At 42.5% G+C, this 23818-nt stretch overlaps 1 protein-coding gene across 8 annotated transcripts in view; it reads left to right on the forward strand.

The window, feature by feature from the left end:
- Positions 1 to 9200, forward strand: part of TMEM131L (transmembrane 131 like) — an 84348-nt gene extending 75148 nt beyond the window's left edge. For 5 of the 8 annotated variants that reach the window (XM_071431918.1, XM_071431914.1, XM_071431915.1 and 2 more), the window contains 7 exons: positions 242 to 427; positions 1480 to 1558; positions 2587 to 2672; positions 4014 to 4134; positions 6224 to 6312; positions 7135 to 7277; positions 8788 to 9200. In XM_071431918.1, the coding sequence (XP_071288019.1) occupies positions 242 to 427; positions 1480 to 1558; positions 2587 to 2672; positions 4014 to 4134; positions 6224 to 6312; positions 7135 to 7277; positions 8788 to 9066 (983 nt within the window). In that variant the 3' untranslated portion in view covers positions 9067 to 9200. Of the gene's footprint in view, positions 1 to 241; positions 428 to 1479; positions 1559 to 2586; positions 2673 to 4013; positions 4135 to 6223; positions 6313 to 7134; positions 7278 to 7425; positions 7676 to 8787 lie in introns of all 8 variants that reach the window. The other 3 variants (XM_071431916.1, XM_071431920.1, XR_011679951.1) reach the window with 2 other exon arrangements.
- The last annotated feature ends 14618 nt before the right edge of the window (positions 9201 to 23818 follow it).

The raw sequence follows: 23818 nt of genomic DNA on the forward strand, positions 1-23818 counted from the left end.
ACAGCAGCACTGTGTCATCACTGCATTCATGTTACTGGGATATCATGTACATCAGAAGCTCCTTATGTTAGAGGCTGGTTTAGTTACTGAAGCTACCAGCAAATATTTCTTCTCTCATCAGTAAATTCAGAGAATCCATGTAAATTCATTATTCAGATTACTTCTCCCTGACAAGACTTTCTTAAATGTTGTGTTGTTTTTTTTGATTGTTTTTTTGTTTTGTTTTTCCCAACTTCTTTAGAAAACTTTTATCAGCGGTCCAAAAAGAAGTGTTTGGAGAAGTTTTGTTCTGATTCAAGCTCAGATTGTGGAAGTTCGTCAGGAAGCGTTCGTGCAAGTCGTGGGAGCTGGGGTAGCTGGAGCAGTACCAGCAGTTCAGATGGAGATAAAAAGCCAATGATGACTACCAGGCATTTTCTTCCATCCAGTAAGTTTTGCAAACAGCTCTCTTCACGGTACAGCACAGAGTTTTAGCCTTCCTGCTGATTGGAAAGGCCTACCACAGCATGGGGCACATGAACTTGTCTTTTGTAGAGCACCCCTTAGACACACAAGGAGGGATGTAAAGAACTTTGTACTTGACAAGAAGTACCACACATTTCATGGAGATGAAGATTACTGTCAGGCTCCTCAATAAGCAATATGCACAGTTAGTTGTCATGGAAGGATGGGAGAACTGAGAGTCACTCAGAATAGGCAAAGCAATTTCTGCCTTCGAATTTGATTCATCACATTATTTGGGGTTTTTTTAACATTAAAACTATTTAAGTAATGCACAAATGAGGAATGTGTGAAAGCAGTTCAGATTTGAGGAGCTGGGTTCGGATAGGTGTATTTGAGGTGTAAATAGCCAGAACATCTGAGCCACTTGACTAGTATGAGAAATGGGAGCTGTGCTTCATTACTGCAATTCTTGAATACCTGAATATCACTAAAGTAGTTGAAAGTCATTGCCAAAATTATTATAGAGTGATGTGGCACTAGAAGTAAATTTTAGAGTGCTAAGTGACACCAGCAAACCCAGCTTTGGATACCTGCAAAAAGATGGTTTGAATTATTTAAAAATATCCAGAAACTTCATGTGTATTTGTGTATGTATAAAACTTTATGTTTCTTAATGATAGTGTGTGATCTGTCTGAACCTGTGATTTAATAGATAACAAATCTATTTGACTTTCCTGTTTGTTCAAATTATAATGCCTCTTAAGAAAAAAGAAAATAAGTAATTCTAAATTCAGACTTAATTTGATAGTAACAAGGAACCTCTCTTTCAAGACTGTGGTAATCACTTCTAATCATAAAATACATTTTAAGACTATGGACCTAGGTAGCATGCCTTGAAATTGATGCAGTTAGTGATAATCCAGTGTGAGAGAAAACTTGATTAACACCATTGATAATTCTGTTTGTGTGGATGTATATTCTGTGCATACTTCTTTTTTAAGGATCTTTGATTTTCACAGTCATTCTTTTCTTTAGGAGAGAATATTTCACAAAATGATTTTCCATCTGAAACTCCTATCACTCTAAATCTGTCTCATAACATCTGCAATACCAGGTAAAAAAATTGAATATACACCTGTAAGGCATTAAAGAAACAACACCAACTTGAAGTCTTGTCTCAGTTTGATAAATAATACCTGTTGGCACCTGTTATCTTGTAATTTTTTATGGTCATCTGATTGTAGTTACTAGTTGGAAAAAGAATCTTCTTCAGTACATGAGAAGATGTAAGCAAAATTTATTATGCTGCATAAGTACAATAAAAGCTTCCAAATGGAAAAAAATGGAATTCGATTTTCCACTTTGACTTCTTCCAGATCCTAGCAACTTATATTTCCATTACTGCTTAGTTGTGTTTTTTTAAAAAAGGTGGGAATAAGACTTTCAAGTTGATGCTATTTTTTTAATGGGAATAATGTTCTTCTAGGATATACAGCATGAAAATCGATTCCTCCCTCCCCCACATTCTATTCTCCCTCTTTACTGCAGTAGAGATAGCATCTACAAGTTTTATTGCTGTGAATCCTCATTTCACTTCTCATTGACCACTCTCTGTTTTCACGAGGAGAAATACTCCAATCCTTTTCCTTTGGGATTCTGGTGCTTGAAAATGTTTTCTTTTATTCGTTTTGACTTGTTCCTTTGATGGGTTGGGTTTGATAAATACCAAATTCACGCTTATGTGTCTCTGTGTGTCTTCATGGACATAAAAGTAAACTTACCTGAAAGTTGTTCAAAAATTATAAGAGGTCCTACTGATTTTCATGAACTGCAGCTTGTTTTCCAGTTTTAGAGAACAGCTGTTGAATTAATTTGCAATAGGTTGATACCTGGATAATAAAAATAGGGTGATTAAGGTGTATTAATTTCATTCATTTTGCATGTGTGATAAGTAGCTGGCTTTTAATTGGTAAAAAACTTTTAAAAATTGCACCGTGGTAATTCTGAAATAGGAAGAATCAGGACAGTGGAAAAGCAATAGCAGTTATGATGGTCATTAGAATGTTTTCTACATCTCTGTATATTTCCTTTGAAATAGTTTGGATTATGAGACTTAAGAAATGAAATTTTCTTTTCATTCAGCAGAGACATGAACAGCATCCCCCAATATCCTGAGACCTTATGTCCCAATTTCACTGACATAGCTGCAGATCCTGACAAAAATAAAGGTCAGTATTAACAACTGAAGCTGTTTTTCTCACACTTTGCCAAGCAGTTTTAGTGATGTTGCTAATTACACATGCACCAACTTGATAGACACATTGTTACTAGAACTTACTTGCTTCTAAGCAAGTTGGGTGCAAAGTTAGCAAATGAAGGCTTAAAACCTCGACAGTTTTTGTTTATAACCTTGATATTTTTTGTTACATCTTCTCTGCATCGAGACAGCATTTAGCTTTCAACTCATGGTCTAGGTTTCTTTCTTTTTTTCATCTTCTTGCTGTGCACAAATTAATGTCCAGAAGCAATGCAGCTGGGAGATAAGAGCACTGCTTGCTGTGTTAAAGTGAAGCTTGGCACCAAATCAAACATGACCATTTTTCTCTCTAAATATCCCCATTTGGGACTTGCTCTCTTTGACAGTAGTAATGAGTGGGGTTGTTTAGCACTGTTAAAATTCTTGAGTTTTCATTGTTTGTATCTCAGAGGGAAGTAATATTAGCTTTTTGAGTGGAATTCATAAAAGCATCATGCTACATGGTGAGGTGGAGTTTGAAAGCTGGTGAGGACATGTGGTTCTTTGGGCAGCAGCACTCCCTGCCCTTCTGCTGTAGGTTTAACCTGTCTGATAGGATACAATTACCGATTAACCTTCTTCCGTGGTAGCAATATTGATATGTATCATGTGAAATAATGAAATAGAGCCAACTTTGCAAGCATTGTCTCATGGAAATTGCTAATTTGGATTTTTTCTTTTCTCCAGCTGCCAGTTCTCATAGAGTTGATAGGAACCAAATATCTGTGGGCAGTCAGGGCATGCAGTCCATGAAGAGCAGCACAATGAATATCTGTGCTAGAGGCTAAATGAAACATTTAATGAGTTCACAAATTGTCTGGTCAGGAATGGCTCCAGTCTGTTAGAAACCTGACCCTGTTCCTGCTGCATTTGTGTAGTTGGACTACAGAGGTGATTAGTGACTAGTGCCTAAGGGGTGGGCACAAGGAGGCCAGTGGGGATTGCATCCCTGATGTTTCTCCTGCTCTGTGGAAGTGTGCCATCTAGGCACTGGCAGCTGAACACTTAAGGACCCTCAGCAGGAACTTCTTGCCTTGTTTTGTTGAATTCTGGTTTCTCAGTTCAGGTCTTACATATATCTTTTTTAAAATACAGAAATGTTGAGATGTGTTTAAAGATGGGCCTTCATCACAAAAAAATTGCTTAGTAACTCTGGATTTTTTTCTCTAGCAGACAGTCCTTACTGGGGATCTGAGAGTAAGGTGTCAGTGTGACAGAATCTGTGGAGTCTCCTTCCTGTTACTCTGTATTTCATTCCCCTTTCCTTTTTTAGGTCTTTACCCAACAGGAGACTTGTGGCCTGCCCAGCCAGTCTGCATGACAAACAGTTTGAACTACAACCTTGAGAATAATATACCATGCGTGATCCAAGAAACCCCCTCTGTCCACAACAGGCAAGTTATGTTTTGTGTAGAAAGTACAGATAATGCTTTGTTCAGGCTTCTGTAATGCAGAGGACTGTACTTTACTCGTCATTTTTGTAAAGGCAGATGATAGTTAAAGTCGTTCTGCCACTTCAGTCTTAGTTCTAGTTGTTAATGCTCTTCCATGGGTACGTTGTGATTAATTTTACTAATACAAATTCACTGCTGTCCCTGTTCATGTATAGATATTCTAGAACTTTTTTCAAGTTTAATTAAATACTTTTGGAAAGCTGTTAAATGATTTCACTCATTTTGCAGGCAGAGGGCCTGACTTTGAAATCTGTTGCACTCTTGCTAAATGCATAGCTTGTGTATGCCACATGGTGTGTTATGCAGTGTGTACTTGTGTTAAATGGCAGTAACAGACATTGTTATAAAGACAAATATTCCACTATAAAAGTAGTTTAGGGATACAAGTTGGTATGTTTCAGGCTCTGTCTATATTTGGGTTGATCTTCCTGTAGTAATGAACTTGATTAGCTCTTATATTTTACACTGCTCACACAGCAAATTTTAGTAATGAAAGATGTGTCACAAACTAGAGAGCAGAAATACTCTGCTCTACACATAGCAGTGAAATATGGCCAGTTCTTCAAGTTGTATCCTGTCATCCAAAATGACAGGAGAAGTACCTGGGGGTCCTGGTGCACAACAAGCTGTCCCTGAGCAAGCAGTGTCCTCGTGGCCAGGAAAGTCAGTGGTACCCTGGGGTGCATCAGGAAGAGCATTGCCAACAGGGCAAGGGAGGTGAACCTGCCCCTCTGCTCAGCCCTGGTGAGGCCACATCTGGAGTGGTGTCCAGTTCTGGACTCCACAGTCAGTGCAACAGAGATCGGGAGCTCCTGGAGCGCATCCAGGAAAAAACTACAAAGTTGTTTAAGGGTCTGGAGTATCTCTCTTACAAGGAAAGGCTGAGGGAGCTGGGCCTGTACATCATTGAGAAGAGAGGACTGAGAGGGGACCTCATCAATGTCTGCCAGTATCTGCAGGGAGGGTGCCAAGAGGATGGAGCCAGGCTCTGCTCAGTGGTGCCAAGCAATAGAACAAGAAGCACTGGGCAGAACCTGATGCACAGGAAGTTCCACCAGAACATGAGGTAGAACTTCTTTACTGTGCAGTGACCACACACTAGAATGGATGGTCCAGAGAGGTTGTGGAATCTCTCTCACTGGAGATATTCAACCCTCTGGACACAATCCTGTGCCATGTGCTCTGGGACGGCCCTGCTTGAGCAGGGAGGCTGGACCATATGACCCACTGTGGTCCCTTCCAGCCTTGCCCATTCTGTGACTGCTTTCATACACCTATCTCAATTTGGACTTCATAAGCAAAGATTGCATGCACACCCATGCAATTATGTATTGATATTTAGTACTGATAACTTCAGATAGCTGCTTGGCTGAATAGTAAAATTGAAGTAGAGCAGCTTCTTATGAAATCCTTTTGCAGACTTGGATCCAGAGTTGGACTACTTCAGACTTGCTGCGTAGCAGGGCCTATTTTATTACTGACATGTCCTTAGGAATTGCTTTCGAAAAAATCTTCTTGAAATTCTGAAATTATTTTAATTAAAGAAGTATAACCCCTAGAAATCTATGTGTATCTTGGAAAATGCACTGTTTAACAGGACTTTACCACATTTGGTTGGGAAAATAGAAATCCCCATTTTAATTGTTATTCTTAAGCATTCAAATGTATTATGTCTTCTTCTGCCACCTCAAATCACATAATCCTTGATTGTAGGGAAGAAGTACAGTTATTTTCTTTTTACAGGGAAGAAAAGTTGAACCCAGCTATGCATTGCAGGATTCTGGTAGCGTCATTACAAGTTGTTCATTTTCCCAGGGGAAAAAGAGCTCTGTGAGAGAGATTGCTGTGATTGTGTAGTGGCACAGAGTAGATACTGGCAAAATTGACAAGTGGAATGTGAAAAGCCTCATAATCGGTTACAGGCATTTTGCATCCAAGAGCTTTACAATAAATAAGTATTTCTAAGTAATTTTCAGAAGTTTTGCAAATTGTTTCTGACTGCAGATTTTTTTTGTTTTTCTTGAGATAGCTTCATTGACTGGAATGCAGCTTGTGACAGCCAATTTTCCAACGTGTATTGTCCACTAGAGATGAATGAATATGGTGCTTTCCCAGAAGGTAGGATGAAATAAAGCTTATTAATTATCACAGAGCATGGTTGTTTTCCTCTCACCTTTTATGAAACAAAAGGTTGAGCTGATCTATACACGGGTGTTCATTGCTTTCAACTTTACATTTTCCAGCAGAGTGTTCTGTAGTAATAAACAATGACTGCATGTGGTGGATGAGAATATTGGCCTTTGTATAGAGCCTGAAAAGGCAGTATGCAGGACTTCCAGAGGGAATTGAGAGAAATGCTTGTGCTTACAGTATTACACATATCTTTTTGTACAATCTTCTTTGTTTCCCCTCTGGCAGGCTTCAGCCTTCCAGTGTGTGAAATACAAGGCCTCTTGTGACCAATTATCTTTCCAGGCTAGAGTTTCTTGGCTTGGGAAGCACACTGGCAGCAATCTAGAATTCTTTAGCATTACCTACCTAAGTACTAATGAAAGGTCAGACTGCAGAATCCCAGGCAGCACGCTGATCCCTTGGGTGCTTAGAGCTGAGACATGTTGGCGGTGAGGCCTGGGGGGGTTCTGCCATGCACGTTCTGTCTAATAAAGACTCTGTTCTCCAGTAGAGGGACTGCCAAGTCTTTATCCTGTCCTCCTGATAACAATTTGTTAGTGGGTCTCTAATAAAGAGTGGTAGTCCTGTTGACAGAAATTGATACACTTCGCTGCTGTGCTACCCTGACGCTGCATGGAGTCACTAAAGGATTAGGTCAGTCCCAGCCTGGCTTACTCTCAAGAAGATTCAGCATTCCTCCACAGAAATGTTAGTAGTGTTTTATATTGCAAAAGTCTTACTTTGTCTTCTTGATTTTATAAATTGCAGAGAACATGAACTACCCCAGTGGCTTCCCAGGTACTGCAGCAATGCAGAACACAGCCTTCATTGACCAGAACTGTCCCTCCACCTGGAATGCTCCTCCCAACATGCCACCTGCCTGGGAGCCTGCCAGTTATGTCAACTCCACAGTGAGTATTGTCACTGTGAGGCGCTGCTTTTGCATGCTCCTTCACAGCCTTCCTCGTGTATTCCTGTCTTTCCCCTACCTGTTGCTTGTATGTTCTTCATGAATCTTCTAAGTATTCTGATGTTTGTGTTTAATGCTGGCATTGGTAGCCCAGGTTTTTCCCAGCTGTTTGTCAAGGATGTTACTGACCTTGTCTGCAAAATTTTGAGATGATCCTTTTGCCTGAAAATTGACTAAAATCAGCTTACACATGGAAAAATATTTTGGGCTTATGTAGTCTACTGAGACTTTTTTCTGTGAAAATCAATGTGTCCACTTGAGGCTAAAACCCAGAAAGTGCAGACAGAAAAACCCAGAGAGATTTGAAAATTGAAGAGCTGAATGGACAGCTGCTCTCAGGTACTTTACAGCGTTTTTGTTTTGGTAGGAAATTCAAGCAATTTAAGCTGGATTTATTCAGATTTCAGAATCCTGACTTTAACCTGTTATACTCCAGACTAGCCATGTTTGTCATCCCACAGTGCAGTGTAGTAACTTCAGTTCAAGGTGGTCTTTAATTGTAACTATCTTCTCTTCTGCTTATATTTCAAAATCCTGTATTTTAGATTTTTTTTTAAATTTACTATAGGTCTATTTTGAATGAAACTAACTAAAGCAAGAAATATTTTCAACTGTAAAAATGAAAATTTGTCTCTGTTAAAAAGTGGCAAAACTGGTAGAAGACTTTTTCCTAAAATAAACATATATTTTATTTCATATTTTATTCAGGAATGCCAGGAAACACAGAAGGTAGAGATTGGAAAATGCATTAGATAATTCAGTTCATTTCCCTGGCGAGCTTTTCTCCACAATACATTTCAATGTTTCATTCAGTTTTAAAAGTCCCAAGACTTCCATGACCTTCGCTGAGAGACTTCCTTGCAGACTAATACATCTTGCCCTCCAGGAGGTTCTTTATAAGCTTTCAAAATTTTCTAACTAAAATTCCCTAGCTCCCAATTACAGTCTCATTTTTCACACTGAATATCCCTTTCTGCTCCCAGCATGCACAGTCTTTCTGGACTGACGCATACTTCAACCCTTTTCTTGTCATTTCTAGGCGTCCTTCTCTTTTCATTTTAACTCTCCAAGTATGCATGGGGATCTTTGTGTCTTCCATTTCTCCTCTATTTTCCCCAACAGTCTGACCAGAACTGAGTAGTATATTGTTGTTAGAGTAATATCTGTGCTGTGCAGGGAGGAGCTCATGTGACTTCATTCAGTGGAGGGCTTTTAAACACAAACACACAGACACACACACACACATACACAGACTTACATTAATGCTGCTGTAATATTTTTGGCAGCCATATTTCTTTGTAAACTCCTCTGCAATTTTCTACTTGTGGATTTCTTAAATTTCTGCATAAATGCTGCTTCCTCTCTCCCATTTAGTACTTAGCATTTCCAGATTTTCTTTGGCAAATGGTCCGTGGTGCAGTTTCCCATGCTGGTTTTGTCTTGCTCTGCAGCCCTACCTCTCAAGCACCCGAAGCTTGTCTCCAATGTCTGGACTTTTTGGTTCCATCTGGGCACCCCAGAGTGATGTTTATGAAAGCTGCTGCCCCGTCAGTGCCACGACTCAACATTCAACCCACGTGGAGAACCAGGCAGTTATGTGTAAGCAGGAATACTATCCAAGGTTTAACCCTTTCCGTGCCTACATGAACTTGGACATATGGACTACAGCAGCCAATCGAAATGCAAATTTCCCACTTTCGAGGGACTCGGGTTATTGTGGAAACTTGTGAAAGGAATTTGATTTAAAAATGTGAATAAAGATGCTTGCAATTTTGATTACTAGAGTAAGCTGGTTGCTGAATAGATTACAATGTTGGTGAATATTTTGGCACTTTTATATTGAAAATAAATTTTTTTTACTGAAGTCTGAGCATTCAGTGCATTTTAAAAAGCACAGCATATTCAGGATGCTGTTATTGTCAGGTGAAGGCTATAAATTTGAAATTCAAATTTTTTATCATCATTAAGGACAGTATTAGTTCTTAAGTGCGTCCATGAATCTGTACTGCACATGTTTCTTCTGAAGTCTACATTCTGTGGTATAAACTAGGAGTGGTTTAGCAGTTGTAGGTACAAACTTACACTCATAAGTAATTGCATCTGTACCAAATAGTAGCTGGGGACCTACCTGTTGATGCAGATCAGAGAGTTTCCAAATGGTGTCAATTCTAGAGCTGATACAGTTGTTAGTGAGTGCAGACTTCTGGCAATAGGGAAAAGGCTGAATTGTGGCTTGTTTATCTGGCTTCAAATTGCAAGCTGTCACTTGGACAATGTTAAGCTTGTGCAGTGTGGGTGAGTGGGCATTTCTTCCAGGAACTTTTCTTGTGAGTGACTCCTGGCATTTTGTGTTGTTATTTTTAACCTTCATGTTGCAGTAGCATTTTCAGTGCATTTAATTGCACTTGTTTAAAATGCCAAAGCTTGAGCTGAAAGAAATGTTTCTTTGAGAGCAGAGTTCACACCACTCTCCCAAACAGAATGATACTGTGCTGGCTTATGTTAGGAGACTAAAACTGAGTAGCTGAGCGAGTGCTGCCACCCATGCCAGGACTCAGTCCACCATGCAAGATGTCTCTGCTTACCCCTCCTTGTAGAGCCTTTTCTCTGCATGGCAGAGTGTGTCTGGACATCAAAAGGAGGCGGAGGCATCCCTTGGGTTCAGAGATGTCCTTGGCACAAGGGCACTTGTCAGGCCCGAAGAGGCAGTGAAAGTGGATCCAGTAGCAGTTTTGTACAACTGCATAAAGAAAAGCCATAGAGATGGCAGAACCAAATTCATGTTGTGGTGGCCACAGGCATTATGGCAAGTGGCCGTGGTCATGGATTGCTGCATGGGAGGTTGAACATGAGGAAGAATAATGTCCCTTGGAGGGTGATGCTGCAGAACAGGTACCTCAACAGGTGAAGAGATCTCTTCTTCATGTTCATGGCCTGGCTGAATGAAGCCACATGTGACCTGCTGTACTGGAGGTGGCAGTCCTTTTCCTCATGCAAGGTCACACTGGAGACCATCAGGGTCCAGACACTATTTTGAGGATTCTGCGAGCTTGAGCAAGTTCCTTACTTTTTGCTACCTAATTTCATCTTGCCTTTTATTCACAGAGTGACTGGAAGACAAGAGCTCTGTTTGACAGTAAGAAATCAAGGCTGTTTTATTTGTTTTTATTCAAAGACTGAGCAGAAAAGGCACTGCAAAATAGTTCACAGCCTGCATGCAAGGCTACTCAGTAATCTGAGCTCTCAGACCTAAATTCTGGCCCTGCTATTCTCTTTCATTGCTGAGCTATCAGACCAGCTCCTTTATCTTGATGGTTTCATCCAGAAATGCCATCCCAGGGCTTGAAATATTTTAGCCAAGACAGCACATTTCCACAAAAGGTTTGTTTCAGTAAATCGGTAGTTCCTGCAAAGTAAGCTTTGTTGAAAGTTACTCTGCCAACTGTGCTTTCACGAGAGTTTGGGTTAGCTCAGAAAGGTGGTCAGGCAGTGGTTGGGAAACTCAAAAGCTCCTACATTTACCTGCTCTAATTGCTTGTGTGGAAGGTGCTCCAAAGCCTTCCTTTGGTTTCAATGTCAGAAAAATGGGATCGTCACTGAATGCTTCTCTGAACTGTGATGTTTTAATTGCTTGGTCAGGAATTAGCACCTGGGTCTATGGCTGCTTTCCATGATGTGTTGTGCTGGGCAGGAATCTGTTTGACTCAAGTTTAATCGTAACTGCTTGTGATTCTGAAGGGAAGTTCATGTGTTCCTATGAACTTTGATGCTCCTGAAAATGGTACTAAGCCATAAGAAGTAGTCATAACCACTGACATGCTTTCTGTGCACCTCTTGCCTATGGTAAGAGACTTCAGGAGGAATAGAGTGGGAGTATAAACCCAATAAATACAGATTTAAAAAAAAAAAAAAGTGATCCTTTGGTTTGAAATGGAATGAACTTCTTTATTCCCTGGATAATATTACTTGTTGTATAGCATGCATGGATTTTGGACAAAAAGACACAGGAGAGAGGAGATGATGTGAAAAGATGTGCTTAGCTGCCTTAGTTTATTCTGTTAATTCCATTCAATGTTTCAAGGATATCCTTATTTTCTGTGCACTGAAGGGAGGCTTTTCCTCAAGTTCCAGCGTAAGGACATGGATTTCTTTTATCTGCAACAAACTAACAACAACCTCAAACCCTGTGGAGTTCTGATAGGCACTGAGTCCCTGTTGTAAGTAAAGTGTATGTTCTAAACAGAGTCAATCACTGGAAAAGAGAGGAAAAATTATGCAATAAACCAAGCAGAGGCACTGGAGAATTCAGGGAGAGCAAAACTGGGTAGAAATGTTTGGAAAAGAAGACCTGTGTGAAAAATTCAATCAGACTTGTTAAAAGTGCCAACAAAAGACAAGGGGAATGAGCCACAAAGAGCTTGAGAAATATTGCTAAGAAAGGAAAGAATCATTCCCTTTAATCAAACCAGATCAGATCAAGAAGTTATTCCCCCAGGAGCTGTGTAGTATTAGGCATAGTTTTTTATATAACTTTTCATAACAATAACTAAGGAATGTAACAATCTCATTAAGGTTACTAGAAATAATTGCTGCCATCAGGAGACATCTGTAGCTTAATTAGCAATCCACTTGAATGCAGGTGGGATTGGGCTCAGTTAAAAATCTTTCCTCCTACAGTACGGGGAAAGATGAAATAAATAAGTGCTTGGTACCAAAGTGATTATAGTTCTGCTGGAGTGAACTGGAGAGGCTGCTCTAAGGACATCTCATTGTCGTGAGCAAAGTAATTTCTAACTTCTTGCCTTGTGCCTATAGCGGCACTGGGAGCCTCATTGATCTCTCTGAAACTGGTACTGTTTTAAGAGACTTCAGCAAAAGTTGTTCTTAGTTAACCAAAGAAATGCTTAAAATTGGAACGGGAATACCAAAAATACCAGTAAAAAAGAGCAGTAGCTCACACAGTTCACTAGTAGGGCTGATGATGGAGTGGGGGGAAATGCCCCTGGGTGCAGTTCCAGGCATTCAGTATTGGCTTCTGTCACCATGTGAGCACTACATAGTCTCGGGGCATTCACTGGTTTCCCAAGAAAACTGAGAAGAAGTGACAGCCACCCCTGCTTTCTGCCCCCAGCAGGTTTCTGGCTTCTTATATGTATATTGAGAACGAGGGATACCACATTACCACTGTCCTTGATTTTCACAGGCCATATTGGCCAAGCCTGCCTGGTTGGGCCAGTATTTCCATTATGGCACCAGAGAATATTTCTGGCACATTTCCTGGTGGTCTGTTGGTACTGAGAGGCAGCACCTGGACAAAGCCAGAATCTGTGGCAGGGTGTTTTCCTGGCCCAGCCTTGCTGGGCTGCAGCAGGCCCCTCACATCATTGTGCTGTAGAACTGCGGGAAGGGGAGCATCCGGTGTAGCTTCCCTGCAGGAGAGGGGAGTGCTCTGCTGGGACCCTGCCAGGTGGGGCTGGTACAGGGCTGAGCTTGCTCCTGCAGGGAGGCATTTGGAGAGCCCAGCAGCACAGCTGCCAGCACTCCAGCATGGGAGCCTGCTTTGAGCTCCATGGGAGCAGCAGATGGGCAAAGCCGAGCTGCAAGTGCTGCCCGCGGGGCTCTGAGCTGCAGGGACTGGGCTGTCCCCAAGGCAGGCCCACATGGGGAGCACTGTCGTTGTTTGCTCATCTGAGTTTGTCACAGGTACGGTGGTGATTGGCAGATCTGTCCTACAGCTCCTGCAGCTGGGCCTGGGCATGCAGGACTGTTCCAGCTGCTTGGACGAGCCGTGACCAGCGCTGGCAGAATGAGCCTGAGGGCTCTGAGGGCAGGTGAGAGATCTGACTGCTGGGAGGCAGATGAGCTCATTGGAGAGCTGTTAACTTAATCTTCTGGAAGGGGTGGAAGCAAGGGAGGTTTCCACCACCTACACTAGAGCTGGCTGTGCCTGCAGCTCCACCACCCAACTTTCTGCCTCTGGAGAAGCCTTTGTGACTCCTGGGAAGTCATGGCCTTCACAGCACCACGGGTTCCTGCAGAGCCGTCTTACCAGGTGAGCTCCTGGCTGGTATTTATAGTGGTAGGTTGGGTGTTGCTTTATAGCATTTGTTTTCTTCCCTTTCATTCTTGTGAAACACCCATTGTTTATTTTTCTTAGTCACTGAGTCACCTCCTTCTGTTTTTGCCCTTTTCACATACTTGCTTTGCTTTCAGCGGTTACTGGAAAATGTGCACAGTGGCACTTCCCTGTCACCATGGGTGTGTTTAGCTTCTGCCTTTGATTGCCCCGTCCTGTTGTTCAGTCTCTCTGACCGCTTCTATGGAGAAAAAGGCTCAGGGCAGGGTTTATCACATCCTCTTCTGCAACACACTTGAGTGGAGTGAAGGCTCACTGTCTCCCCAAGACTGCTGTGCTGCCTGGCCCTACTCTGTCCCTATGCAATGCAACACTCACCCTGCCTTTCTGGCAGAGGTTGGTGTCCCAGCAGGAGAAGGAGGTCCCTGGTACTGCTTGGGGCAGTTGCCCAGTCCTGCACGGGAAGAGGCTTTGCTGGGCAAGTCCCATCAGTGCTTCCTTTGCAAGCTGAGGGTGTGGAGGAGTGGAAGACAGTGGGTGAACACTGTGGAAGAACAGAGCATGGGAGAGGATTTGTTGTCCCAGCCCTACAAGGTGGTCTTGCAACTGAGGTCCTGAGGGCTTGCACGTACCTCTGCAGCTCATTACTAATGTGTGGACACAGGCACTCCTGGCCTGCTGCTAACTGAATCTTGCTGTTCCTCCCTTCATCTCCCGAGTGGGTTTCTCTGCAAAATCTGTCTGCGCCAGCTTGACTAAAACACCTCCTTTGGAACTGTGGGCCACACACTGTACAGCTCACTTTTACTGCTCTGCTTCATTTCCTACTGAGTTCTTCAGCAACAACAGCAGCACAATCCCTCAGACCTCTTCTACCCCTGGGGTTGCTCTGAAGGTTTTTTCCCCTGGTTGTATGTGGACGTTACTCCCTGGGCTATTGGAGTTTTTAGCAGCCTTGTTTCGAGGTGGTGGAGGTCTGGGTGATTTCACATGGGCCCCTGCACCTCTCTGCAGATTTTATTGCTTGGAGGCTGCCAGCAACCTGCACACACAGGGACCATGCTGGCTTGGAATGCAGGACCTGCCCAGTGTACAAACTAGTGCCAAATGAGTTGTGGATTAGCTTCTCATCTAGCATGATTAGTCACTGTCAGCTAAATTGCCAGCAGCCAGGCTTGGCTTGCAACAGAGTGCAAGTGTTCGTGTCTCTTGGAAGGACAACGTCACCCTCATGAGTGACCAAAAAGGCCCCATCCTCTTCAGTAAATTCAGCTCTTGTGCAGGGATTTTGAGAAGGCAACAGATTTTACACATGACTGTCCCTGCCATGCTCTGGGTTATGACTGCTGTATCCATGGGCTGACAGGCTGTGCTAGACCTCTTCTCCAACCACTCTGGAAAAATGCTCCGTTTGCTAGGAGCCATTTGGTTTTGATTTTGACTGCATGTACAGTTTGTGAAGGAAGCTAATGCTTTCACATGTCTTTGTTAGCACAGATGTGTAGGGAGCCTATGCGTGGACCCTGCTCCAGCTCTCAGAGACAACAACATGGAGGGTGGGCTGCCTTCCCTGGGATGGGCATGAGCAGGTGCTATTTCAGTATTAGAAATAATATTCGGTAACAGTGCAGGGCTATTTCAAAATTGGAAATAACCTCCTTCTCATGCAATGCTGGGGTGCTGCGGCAGTGCACAGTGCCTTACTAGAACCTGCTACCCTGGCTGGTTCTGATTTAGTGAGAAAAATATTTCACTCCATTCACTGAACACAGCCTTGTTAGATGAAAGGTGATTTGCAGTGTGGTGTAGGAAATGCTGAACAGTGCAATGCAGATGTTGAAGATGATAAGGAAAGCTTGCAGAAATGTCAGGAAATGCTGTACCATTCCCACCACTCTCCTCAGATCTGTGAGACAGTGGAGCTTATTGCTCTCTTATCAGCTGCATTCATATGAGAAAGGCATATGAAAGGCATCCAGCACTGTTCCTCCAGCTGCTTGCAGGCAGGCTGGCTCATTCTGCCTCCAGCCCCTCTCACAATGGCACAGGTACGTCCTGGACGGGGCGCTTGGCACTTGTGAGGGAACGGAAAATGACTTCATTGCTGCCCTGTTTCCAAAGCAGAGTGGGAAGCCCTTGCTCCTCCTCAACTTCCCCCACACTTCTCAGCCACACAAGCCACAGTCTGTGGTGTGAATGGCTTCTGGAGCTCAGTGGCAGTTTCGTATTGAACAGCTCTTTCCAGAGCTGCCTGCAGGTCGATCAGTCCCTCTGCAGACAAGCAAGCAGCTGTTAACCAGAGGAGATGCCAGCCCTACTTCTGTTGGTAAAAGCCTCTGCTTAATCCCAGATTGTCTTCCTCCTTTGGTTATTAGCCTTCAGTTAGGCACCTTCCAGTTCCTCCTGTTGGCTAAGGACATGGGGCATTCACTGTGTTTGATTTCAGGCTCTCCCTTGTCGCACTGTGTACAGTTCATGCATTTGCCAAATGACTTAGCATACCAAGTTTCAGTTTTTCCCATCTGTATGTCCTTGGCATGCACTGCACTCTCCAGGGCTGCTAGAAATCAGACCATAGGTGTCTTTTGCTTAATCAAAGTTCAGTTATCTAATTTTTGCTAATCAAGGTTCAGCTGTCTAATTTTCCCACACCAGCCCTCTGGTGAGCACAGATGTTACTGAGCAATTTTCTCCTGACACTTTGCTATCACTTTCACCTCTCACACATCACACCAAGTGCAGCTGGTCCACCTCTCCCAGCTTGCAGAGTTTACTTTTGCTTTTGATTGCAGTCTGGAACATCACAGCTTGGCTTGGCCTGGCCTGAGACATCTGTGGCTTGCAGGGTGGGATACTCCTGATGGTAAGCAGAAACCTGGGACACAAAGACCTGATGGAAATGCCCAGGGGTGGACAGCCTGCTAAGCTCACAGTGACACACCTTCCAGTCTGTAAGTACTTCTGCCTTCTGAGTGAAATTTGCAGGCAAGATTATGAGTTTCTCTTGTAGTAGCTGAACTTCATGACCCAGTTTGATATCCTACAGCAATGTGCAACTGGTGATTGCCCTCAATTCACAATAGCATTAAGGACAGATAGCTTTGTGCCTTTTATAGATGAACTGCATATGTGTGGTGTAGGATTTATTTGGATTTGTTTTAAGAAAGTAATCTTTCTGTTTACTTGAAAGGTTTTTAATAACAATTCTGTTTAAGTACTGCTAAATTACAGTTAGTTGAGGACCAAGTAATGACTTATACAAATGCTTCACGATCCTTAAGTGAGTATGAATTTTTTTTTTAATTCGTTTCCTTAGTAAAATGTAAGCCTGGCTGCATCTTCCAGAATGGCTGACATGACTGATGCTCAGTAAGCTGCAGGTTTGATTTTTCGTTGCAAGAACTTCATGGGCCATTTCATATAATAGAGAAACCTGAAATCTAACCAAGTGTTTTTCTTTCTGATGATCTGATCTGAGGGATGAGTGAAAAGACATGGCCTTTGTTCTGTCCTTCTCCTTGCTTCCTCTTGTCTGAATAGTCATATATCAATTGAACAGCCCCATCAGTGAACCTGTCAAGCAGAATTTCAGCTGTCTTGGGCAGGCCATCACTCATATTTGATATAGAGAGTTTGTAAGAGAAGTCCTCAAAAAACTAAGTATTGATTTCTATGAATAAAAATAGGAAACAGATGACATCAATTCCAAGTGGTAAAGTGGTTTTTAACTAGTCCAATAACTAACGTTCTCAAATGCCTACAAAATATTACAGTTTTATCTTAGCAAAGATCAAAACAACAACTTTAAAGCACTTGCCAGGCATACACACCCATGTGTTCCAATGGATGACAGACTGAATGTATCCTTACAGTAATGGGACTGAACTTGCCAATTTCAAATTCCCCCCTGTACTCCTGCAGTGAAAAATGCCTAATGACTGCTCTGGTTGGGAGTTTTTTATTATTATTTTTATTACTATTACTGTGGATCCAGTGTTGCCTCAAACATGCTGCAGGTATTAAGAGAAGTCTGCAAGTCTGGGATCTGAGAGAGAGCCTGGTAAGGAAGCATTTCCTGAGAGGAAGGAGTAGGAAGTTTCTGGAGCCTCCCAGGTCTCCTTAAGTGTCTGAGTATGTCAGCATCTACTGCTGTTTAGATCAGTCTGCTTATTCACGAGTATCTGTATTAATTCCTAGAAAAATACAGGCAGAAGACAGACATGGCATGCCCAACACAGATTTGCACAAGCAGGCACAGTCTCTCAGACAGGTTGTGTGTATGATGAGTAAGATGACTGAACCCATGGGAACTGCAGCACTGCCTAGCAGCAGGTGGAAATGCTGTGTGCCAGCTGCTGCAAGCTCCAAAAACTAGCCTCAGCTGTACAGTTTATTCTGCAAACTGTTTTCCAGTTGTACAATTTATTCTGATGGCAGAGGAGGCCATTTGTCACAAGCTGGAATAAACCTTTTGGACTCCACCCTGTGTGGAGTTACAGTTGAGCTAATGCCTGCCCTTGTGCAAGATGCTGCCTTTGATTAGTTGGTCTGCACAACAGCTGCTTCTGCTTTCTACAAACACTGCACACTGCTTTACAGTCTGTCTCTCTCTGGTGCCTTGCTGCTCTGCTCTGAGAGCCAAACCCTGTGCCAGAGAAGGAGAATGTTGCTGTGTGTGCCAGGACTCTTGGCCCCTTTTACCTTACTGAAACTTGCCTTCCCAGGACATAGGCTTCTCTTTTGTTTCCCTGGTTTGTGTGTTACATGAATGGTTGTTTTTAAAAAGTCTAACCTTTTACTTAGCTTGATTGAAAAGTGTAATTTTGGCAGTGGAGATGGAAATATAAGCACACTTGAGAAATCTCTGGATCTGGTAATGGTACCCTTCCCCTGCATTCCCCATCAAAACAGCCTGGAGTTGAGTTTCTAGAAGCTCTATATATGAAGCTGAATGTCAATGTCACCTCAAAAAATTATGCAAAAACCCTGTAGCAGGGATTTTTTTTCCTTGATTTTCATCTTTCCCATTAGACTTTATGTATCTCCTGAAACAAAAAGAGAAGGAAAGAATGTCAGCTCTCTTTTGGTGGGTAGGCTTAGGTTGTAGAAGAATCAGCAAGTCACAGTTAGTGACATTTGTGTAGAGCTTTAATAATTAGAAAACAGTCCTACCACAAGCAAGAGAGAGACTTGGTGAAAATTTGAGATCCGGCTGCCTCTTTAGACACAAAAGCATTTAGCATTTAGTTCTTGGATGTCCCATATTCAGCTGACAGTGCTACAGTGCTATCTGGACACCCTGGAGTTTGGATACCATAATTCCTGTTGGATTTCTGTGTCTGCTTCTGAGTATGCTCAGGATGTCTCAGCACAGCTGGTGCTCTGACAATGTTTGTCTCTGAAAGTATCCTGTGGTTAAGTGCTCACTCATATCTTCTTTGCCCACATTTTTTGCAAGGCTTAATCCAGTTCCTAATCAGTTGGCTCCTTCACAAAGTTTGTCCAGAAGAAGCACCTCCTTTTGTTCTGTGTCCCAGCTATAGTAGCATTTACAGAGGTTTATGCAGCACATTAAAAAAATTCTCTCTCTCTGCTATGGAACTGGAGCAGTCATGGTTTATCTTCCCTGAATTTTCTTATTGTCCTGCTTTTTTTTTGCAGGAAAAGGAGCAGTGGTGACAACTTGTCTTGGTGATTTCCTCCTGCCATAGGCCTCTTGAACAGAAGGTTACAGCTTCCCAGAGTCAGGCAAAGCCAGTCCTTCTGTTGCAGGAGCAGTCTTGTCCTGCTACCTGCAAAATGTATAGGGTAGATTGGATGTATGCTGTTGTAGGGACCCAACTCTCAGCTGCTTCTCCACTGGCGGGGACAGGGAAGTAGAGGATCTTGTTGCCCTTTTGACTTTCCACCCTGGAAGAGAGGGAACAAGCATGCCCTGCTCCCGGACAGGCAGCACTGCAGTGCCTCAGTATATTCAGTCTGATTTCCCTTTAAAATGCATTAAGAGTTCATCTGATTGCAGAGTACCTGCACTGCTAAAGGTGTGGCTTTATCTACAAAGTTGTTTTCTTGCACACCAGAAGTCATAGGAAAAGCAAAGGTTGGAGGGGAAGGAAAACCCCTGGCTGAACTGTGGAATGGGAAGTGCAAGCTTTTTAGGACAAACCAGTTCTGAGGCACCACGGTGAGCTTCCCACTGCCCCATGCCTCCAAGGCAACTGGGTGAGGCTCTTGTTCTGCATGTGATTTGCAAGGCTTGCTGAGCCAGCCCTAGTGTGGCTGCACAAGAGCAGCAACTTCCCCATCCCTTCCTTCCCTGCTAGAGGTGTCCTTCACTCCTTATAGGCTCCCAGGGCAGTTTTACTCCTCTTTGGATGGCAAGAATTTGGCCTGAGCAAGGCAGATCCTTGGAAAGACAAAGCAAGGTCTATTAATCATCGTCCATTTCTTTATTTATTTTGGGTATTTCCTGGTTTCAGTGTTGTACAATGTTTACCAAAGACGAGCAGCCAAAGTAAACCACACAAATGAAAAATTGCAAATGAAAGAGCCAGCCACACGGCACAGCTGGTCCCATGCCTCCAAGGGCTTCAGTCGTTTCAGATTAGGTGCACACTTGGCATTCTCCTGCAAATATGCCTGCAAGGAATCATCCTGGAACAAACCTGCCTCCGTGCACAGCAACTGACAGAAAGCTGAGGCAGGTCTGGAAAGACTCTCTAGCAAGAGGGGGGATTAATGTGCCTGCTTGTTAACTCTGGCAGAGTGTGCAGTCGTCATTGTGCCAGCAGAGCTAGGGAGAGCAATTGGAGAGGGATTATTTTATGATTGGTGGCATTCCTGGGGGATGGGGCATTTATTTGGGGCCTTCCTGCAAGGAGTAAAAAGCAGAGGGGAGCACAAAGCAGCTCCTTTCACAGATGGCAGACTGTTTCGACATTAGGAGCCAAAACGGATGGAAACGTTCCCTTCTCCCTTAATCCAGTTGCAGACCTGACTCACCCTGACTGAGTTTCTGGTATCAATGTTGTCCTGTTACTCTGTGAGAAGTTATGAGCTCACAGATTTCTTGTCCAGCAAACCAGCTTGCCAGCTCCTTGCTGAGTTCCCCCTGAAAAGGAAAGGCTGCCCAGCCAGGAGGCAGGATTTTTCCACCTGCAGAAACAGGGAACAAGCCAAACTCATTCACAGGCTGTGCTTCATCATGAGAAGTATGAGAAATACTTTTTTTACAGAAAAATTTAGACCACTGAACAGCAGGGGAGAAGAGTCCAGCCAACCTTTACTTTATCCATCCCTTTTCCCATTACTTATTGCATTTTTGTTAGTGACTCTTGAAAAATTCTGTTCAGCTGGAAGGCCTTGCAAATATCAGGGAGGACACTGTCAGAGGCAAACATGGAGGCACCAGAGAGATCACCAAGAAAGATGCCTCTCAACAGAGGGTTGTACATCTCAGTTATATTCTGCCTGGCCTTTCAGTCCCAGATGTGAGCTGGGAACAAAGAGTTCAAGGAATGAACCCCAGAAAAATAAAGTACTCCAAAGAACAGAATTTAGAGAAATTTGTTGACACTATTAATCATGGAACATTCAGGAAATTAATTTTAAATGATGTCATAAATATAGCACATGAAAGAAGTGTAAATGTAACATAATTTCTATAAATAGAAAAGAATATTTATGCTGACACTAGTGTAAGTTGCAAGCTGAAAACAAACCAGGTGGCCAGTCTGTTGGGCAGACATTGGATAATAAGACCCAAAGAAACAAAGATCTTCTTGTGCCCACAGGTGCAAACTTCACGGTGAGTTAAGTGTTGAAGGACTGTAATCAGAATTGATACAAGGTAGGAGAGTGCATCTAATTTGACGTTCTTTCCTATGGTAAAGCAGATGTAAGGTAGAAAAATTCTATTACCTTATGGCTATCTCTCAACCAGCTTATTCTGGTCCTGCAGTTCAGAGCTATGGAGATCTAGCTGTGGAGCTATGCAGTTTCAGCTATGGAGATGGAATTTGGTTGTTATTTCCTGATTTTTTACCTATATTTTCTCTGATTCTTCTTCCTTTGACAGCCCTTCTGTCCAAAAGCTGTGAAATGCAGAGAAATTTACTTGAAAGCATGAGTTACCATGCTTTCCATACTTACTGAGAAATACACAAGTCTTTTTGGCATTGCTACAGCCCTCATTTTCATTGCTACAGCACTGCCATGCTCCTCCTGGCACATCCATGTAACTTACTCGGGATGTTAGAGAGACATTCAGCTCAAAGTTTGTAAATATAGGTATTTCAGAGCAGTAGAAAATGCCTTGGTTTTGAGGTTGATCATCTGGTATGGCGTGTGTTTCTTTCTGTAGATACTGTAATAGAGACAAAAAGGCATCTGGCAGCACAGGCACAAGTTACATGGTTTTTTCTGAATCTGTCATTACTAAGCTGGTACTGTTACAGTCAAGAAAACTTACAGAAGAGCAAGAAAAGCAATCTGAGGATAATTTAGAAGGAATGATTAAAATAGCTAAGTGTGTGCTTGAAAATCAGCTTGGACAGTCTGTTTTCAATCATGTTAAAATTCAGAAAGTCAGAGAATGGTCCAATATTGGAGCTAGCTTATTATTTGAAGATGGTCTGGTGGCCCTATCAGAAACCACACACACATTTAAAATACTTACTGACATCTTTTTATGATCATGCCTTTCATTTTCAGTAAAAATTATGTTTTCATGCATGTTTACAACTCGGTTGAAGTCAAGCTTCTAAAAAGTTTGTGTAAAAATTATACAATTGCAAAAGAAGGCAATAGAAACAATCCCTGCAAGAGACTCACAAAACATGTTTTTCCAGTGAGTGAAAAAACCCCTAGGAAGTAGTACCTTAGATATTTTTGTATTTTTAAGAAATGTGGCATACTGATAGGCTATAAGTCCAGAAAAGTAGATGCACTGAAGAAAGAACTTCTGAAGTCTTGAATAGCTGAGAAAAAAAGATTTGGAATTGCCTAGTTTTCTCTCTCTGAAACCCACTGTCATGTCTAAAATATTTCATGGCATCAGATACAGGGGGAGTCAGCAGCTGAATGCAAAGCCTGAACTACCTGTGCAAAATACATCCTGGCATTATCTTTTTTGGAACAAATACAAAAATCTTGATATTTTTATAGTACATGATAATGATCTGCTTCATTTCCTGCTCAGATTCTTGCCCAACTGTTAAACACATTTTTTTTTCTATTGTATAACAAGCAGTTAAATATGTATCTCTGCATCCCAGCAAAGTGCTTTCCACCTCCATACAGGAAACAAACTCTAACTGGTTCTGCAATGACTTGGTCCCATTCCCAGGAATGTTTCCTTTCCATTAAAAAAAAAACATGAAAGAAACAAAATCCCCAAAACAAAACAGGAAAAAGAAAACACTTTTTTCAGCCCATTAGCACTAGTTAGGCATAAGCACAAAATATGTCCATGCATTCCTCTGAATGAGGCAAGACTAGGTTTGCTGGACCTTCCCACACTGGAATGCACCAACGTGCATGTCCCTTTGCCCAGCCTCTCTTGAAGGAGCTTTTGCTTGGAGCTGAGCAAAGCTTTTTTCCTCCTTATGGGAAATTCCAGTGCCAGGATGTTAAACCCCAACTTCCTCACAACAGCCTGCCAGTGATGACTTGCACCTGCTGGGCTGTGACAGGGTATTTTCTCTCCTGGTGAGATGAAATGAAGCAGAAGCTGTCCAAACAGTGAGCATAAGAGATCCCATTCCTCTCTGGTCCCAACCCTGCCCCCCTGGTATTGCAGCTTGTGCTGGGAGCCCATAGCCATAAGTGGCTCTGTCCAAAATCCTGCAAAATCTTTGTTTGGAAACAGGAATGGCGCCTCTTCTTTTAAAAACTGGAAATATGGGCTTAGGTGTCCAAACATCATTCTGGACAGCCCATATTAGATGACCTCTAGGTCAAACAGCCTAGGATACAGCAAAGCAAACTGAACAACACAAAACAGTGAGATAGATGTAGAGCAAAGAAAAAAGTTAGTTCAAAACACTGTGTGAGTGGTACTTGAGAAAGCTACACAGAAGTATTTCCTGAAGACCTCTAAAAAAAATTTAAGAACCAGCTTTGTACGTTGATAATGTTGTACCAATCAACATTATGAAAATTGCAGAAAATATGATTTCCAGATTATGTCTGTTTTTAGGGGATGGATCCCCAGCAGCAGCAAGCTGGGAGCCTACCTGCCCAAGCACATTTGGGTTGAACTCTGAGCTCCCAGTACCATGTGAGTTGTCTCAGAGTTCTCATCTCGGAGTAACAAATCTGTGTGCTGATAACAGGATTTTGTGTGTTTGTCACAGTGGTCTTCAGAATAGGGTGTCAAAACTTGCATTTTTTCCCACTGTATTACT

This window comes from Agelaius tricolor, unplaced genomic scaffold, assembly GCF_023055355.1.
Source record: "Agelaius tricolor isolate 1412-34295 unplaced genomic scaffold, bAgeTri1.0.p SCAF_8, whole genome shotgun sequence".
Classification (NCBI taxonomy): domain Eukaryota; kingdom Metazoa; phylum Chordata; class Aves; order Passeriformes; family Icteridae; genus Agelaius; species Agelaius tricolor.